The sequence below is a fragment of the Carlito syrichta genome, unplaced genomic scaffold (assembly GCF_000164805.1).
Source record: "Carlito syrichta isolate Samal-C Ts95f unplaced genomic scaffold, Tarsius_syrichta-2.0.1 Scaffold315300, whole genome shotgun sequence".
In the NCBI taxonomy this organism is placed as follows: domain Eukaryota; kingdom Metazoa; phylum Chordata; class Mammalia; order Primates; family Tarsiidae; genus Carlito; species Carlito syrichta.
The window spans coordinates 114846-119262 of NW_007259396.1; the positions used below are offsets into that span (position 1 = coordinate 114846).

Here is a 4417-nt window from a genome sequence, read left to right on the forward strand (position 1 = left end):
TGTCTGGGCAACAGAGTGAGACTCCGACTCAAAAAAAAAAAAAACTACTAAATACAATAGATTTTTTTTTTTGGAGTCAGGGTCTCACTCTGTAACCCAGGGTAGAGTGCAGTGGCACGCTCAGCCTCAGCCTTTCAAGTAGCTGGAACTACAGACGCACGTCACCAAGTGATTTATTGTAGAGACGAGGTCTCATCAAGTTGCCCAGACTGGTATTGAAACCCCAGGCTCAGGCAATCCACTCACCTTGGCCTCCTAAAGTGCTGAGATTACAGGCTGAGCCACTGCACCCAGCCTTTTAAAAAAAATTTATTGTAGAGACGAGGTCTCACCAAGTTGCCCAGACTGGTCTCGAACACCTGGACTCAGGCATTCCTCTCGCCTTGGCCTCTCAAAGTGCTGGGATTACCAGCTTGAGCCACCGTTCCCAGCTTCCAGTAGATTTTAATGGAGATAGGCTTGGTTATCTCATGTAAAAATGAATTAATGGTTTTCGATACAGTCACCCATGGTATTGGGTACTGCAATTGACTTGATATAAGTTGAAATAATGTGGTTAGATGAGGTTAGTTCTTCCTCTTGACTTTATAGTCCTGTGATGGTCTCTTTGTGCTTTATAGACTCTGAAACTTCTCTCTTGGGATCCAATAGTCTCGTTCACTTTAACATATCTAGTTACTATGGGTTCTAGAAGGTAACCTTGAATTGTCAGAATTATTTATACTAGGACGCCCAGGCAAGTGCATGAGTCAATAAATGATTGAAATGGGGTAGGTGAAAGACTATGGGAGTGATGGGAATTGGGATGAGTTCATGTCCCATCTTCAGGAGGTAGTTGCAAGTGGTCTCTAGCCCATTGTTCTCACTTTGGTCAGATCTTATTTTTCTAAAGAAACTGAAATTATATATTTTTGGATGAAATCCCCCAAACAAAACATTCTGGGTGCTAAATTCAGCCTGAGGGTTATCAGTTTACTCCCTGTGCTTTTGAATCTGTTTTGAATGGTGAACCCTGCTCTTTGCTAAGTTGATTACCCTTATTTAATTAATCAAGGATACTTCTCTTAGGGTGAACTCATAATATAGTTCATTTGTTTTCCAAAATGGACAGGGTTCTCCCCCCTTAACTTGTAGGCCCGTTGGTTGCTGGAAATGCCCCTTTGAGACTATGTCAGCTTTCCTCACACTGAACTGCAAACCCAGTTTTTGAATCTAATTTTGAGAAGGAAAAAGGTGTTAGGCATGGATATTCTACTATATATTGAATTGGCTATAGGGCGCCATTTTGCTAATAAGTTTAATGCAGCATGTTCTATAAAGCTAGATGACATAATTTCCGCTACAAATAGTAAGCTTTTGGTAAAGCACTCTTCTGTAAGAGAGTATCTCTGGCCACAAAGGCTTTAAGCATAGTGAAATTCTTTGTTTTGGTATGTTTTGATTTTATCCCCTCCTGTTAATTTCTCTTTATATTATAGGCATATAGTTGGAAAGAGAGGGGATACTAAGAAGAAAATAGAAATGGAGACCAAAACTTCTATTAGCATTCCTAAACCTGGACAAGATGGAGAAATTGGTGAGATTTTTACATATGTATGTAAAAGTTACATTTGCAGTCACTTTGCTTGTGTATGGAATAATGTAACCCAACTGTAGCATTTAGTGTCTGTGTTCTCTTTGGAGTTCTGTGGCTATTGACTTTTTAATGATATATCAATATCAGTTTCCTAAATCAGGAAAGATGGAGTTGTACAACCATATCTTGATTGCGTACCTGAGTCTTAATTTTATACTTTACCATACATTCATTGAGGCTTTTACTGAAAGTTTTAAGTTTTCATTGTGTATTAGGAGCTTTCTTTTTTGCTTTGGTAGCTTAAAGTGGATTTGTGAATTGTTTCAAGTTAGAATTTGAGAAAACCAATGAGTAAAATAAAGACCAGCCTTTTCCATAAGTGTTCTCCTAATTAATTTATTTATTTATTTATTTTTGAGTCGGAGTCTCACTCTGTCACCCAGACTGGAGTCCTGTGCATGCTCATGGCCATTGCAGCCTCGACCTGCTGGGCCTAGGTGATCCTTTTACCTCGCCTTCCAAGTAACTGGAACCACAGACATGTACCACCATGCCCAGCTAAGTTTTTGATTTATTGTATTTTTTTTTTTTTTTTTGAGTTGAAGTCTCGCTCTGTCGCCCAGGCTGGGGTGTAATGGCATACTCACGGCCACTGCAGCCTTGACCTGCTGGGCTCTGCTGATCTTTCTGCCTTAGCCTTCCAAGTAGCTGGAACTACAGGCATGTGCCACCATGCCCATCTAATTTTTTGATTTATTGTAGAGATAAGGTCTCACCAAATTACACTGGCTGGTCTCTAACTCATGAGCTCAGGTAATCTTCTCACCTCAGCCTCCCAAATTGCTGGGATTATAGGTGTTAGCCACCGTGTCTGACCTATTTTATATATATATATATATATATATATATATATATATTTTTTTTTTTTTTTTTTTTTTTTTTAATAGGAGTCTCATTCTGTTGCCTAGGCTGGAGTGTAGTGGCATGCTCATGGCCACTACTGGGCTCAGGTGAACCTTCCATCTCAGCCTTCCATGTAACTGGAACTACAAGTGCATGCCACCACGCCTGGCTAATTTTTTGTTTTATTATAGAGATGAAGTCTTGCCAAGTTGCCCAGGCTGGTCTCAAACCTGCAGGCTCAGGCAATCCTCTCGCCTCCACCTCTCAAAGTGCTGGGATTACAGGTGTGAGCCACCATGCCTGGCAAGTTTTTTTACCCTTGCTTTGTAGACCAGGAAAAAAATTACAAGGGTAATGGTTAAAATAATATAACCTGTTTCACCTAACTATTCAGATGAGGAAAAATAGTTTGTCAGTAATAAATCAGAAAGAGTCTATACAAAGTATCAATGTGAATTTAGGGCATAGGCTTTTTTTGTTGTACAATGGCTTTGAGTGAGGAGCACTGGAGGAACAAAATTGTAAATGCATTCTAGAATGATGGGACTTTTTCAAAGTAAGAGAGTGCAGCTGACACCAATAATTCCTTTTTTCATAGGCATCCATAGATTGTATTAAGTTTTAGCAGAAAAAATTGCATATACTTTTCTCATTTTGTGCTATGTAAGAATAATCACCTTGCTGGATGTGGTGGCTCACGCCTGTAATCCCAGCACTTTGGGAGGCCGAGGTGAGAGGATTGCCTGAGCTCAGGGGTTTGAGACTAGCCTGGGCAAATTGGTGAGGCCTCGTCTCTACAATAAATAAAGAAATTAGCTGGATGTGGTGGTGCATACCTGTGGTTCCAGCTACTTGAAAGACAGGTAGAAGGATCGCCTAAGCCCATCAGGCTGAGTCTGCGGTGGCCGTGAGTGTGCCACTGCACTCCAACCTGGGCAACACGGTGAGACTCCAACTCAGAAAAAAAAAGAATAATCACCTTGACACTAGTAGGTGACTTTAGAGCAATTTTGCTGTTCCAAAGAATTTCCTCTGACAGTGAGAATGTTCTATATCTGCACCATCTAGTACATGAGCCCTGAGTCATGTGTATCCAGTACTGGTCACATGTGATGCTGAGTACTGAAATATGGCTAGTGTGACTGAGGAACTGAATTTTTATTTTTTTTGAATTCTAATCTATTTAATTAGTTGCATGTGGACTCCAGTATTGGCTATTGTGCGGTACTGGAGCTGTCCCTGGCCCATTGGTAACGTCCACAAACTTTAACATAAGAACTTAAACTTTTTTTGGAAGGGCTTTTATTAAAATAAATACTTAGTTCATTAAAATTGTAAGTGCAGAAAGTTGGGTTTTTCCCTAAGCTTCAAAGTTTAGGTTACAGATACTGAAGTAATTTTATAATTACATTAAAGGTTACTTCTTTATTTAGATTCTTCTGATTATAGAATTAGTATGTGCATTCATGGCCGGGCATGGTGGCTCACTCCTGTAATCCTAACACTCTGAGAGGCAGAGGCAAGAGGAACCTGAGCCTAACGGTTTGAGACCAGCCTGGACAACTTGGCGAGACCTCATCTCTACAATACCTCAAAGAAAAAAAAAAGAATTAGTCAGGCATGTAGCTGTAGTTCCAGCTACTTGGAAGGCTGAGGTGGAAGGATTGCCTGAGCCCAGCATGTCGAGGCTGCAGTGGCTGTGAGCGTGCCACTATATTCTAGCCTGGATGACAGAGTGAGACTACTACTAAAACAAAAAGTACACACATATATATATATACTTTCTTATATATAAGTTAGAAACAGAAGTCTCTTATGATATGAACCTCAGATATAATCACTATAAATGGTTGTTCTATGTTTCCCATTTTCTTTTTTTTTTTTTTGAGTTGGAGTCTCACTCTGTCACCCAGACTGGAGTGCAGTGGCCGCTCCCGG

The 4417-nt window shown here is 40.2% G+C and overlaps 1 protein-coding gene across 1 annotated transcript in view; it reads left to right on the forward strand.

Moving 5' to 3' along the window:
• ASCC1 (activating signal cointegrator 1 complex subunit 1) overlaps positions 1–4417 on the forward strand; it is a 125176-nt gene that overhangs the window by 8408 nt on the left and 112351 nt on the right. The window contains exon 4 of the mRNA XM_021706158.1: positions 1479–1576. Within this exon, the coding sequence (XP_021561833.1) occupies positions 1479–1576 (98 nt within the window). The remainder of the gene's footprint in view (positions 1–1478; positions 1577–4417) is intronic.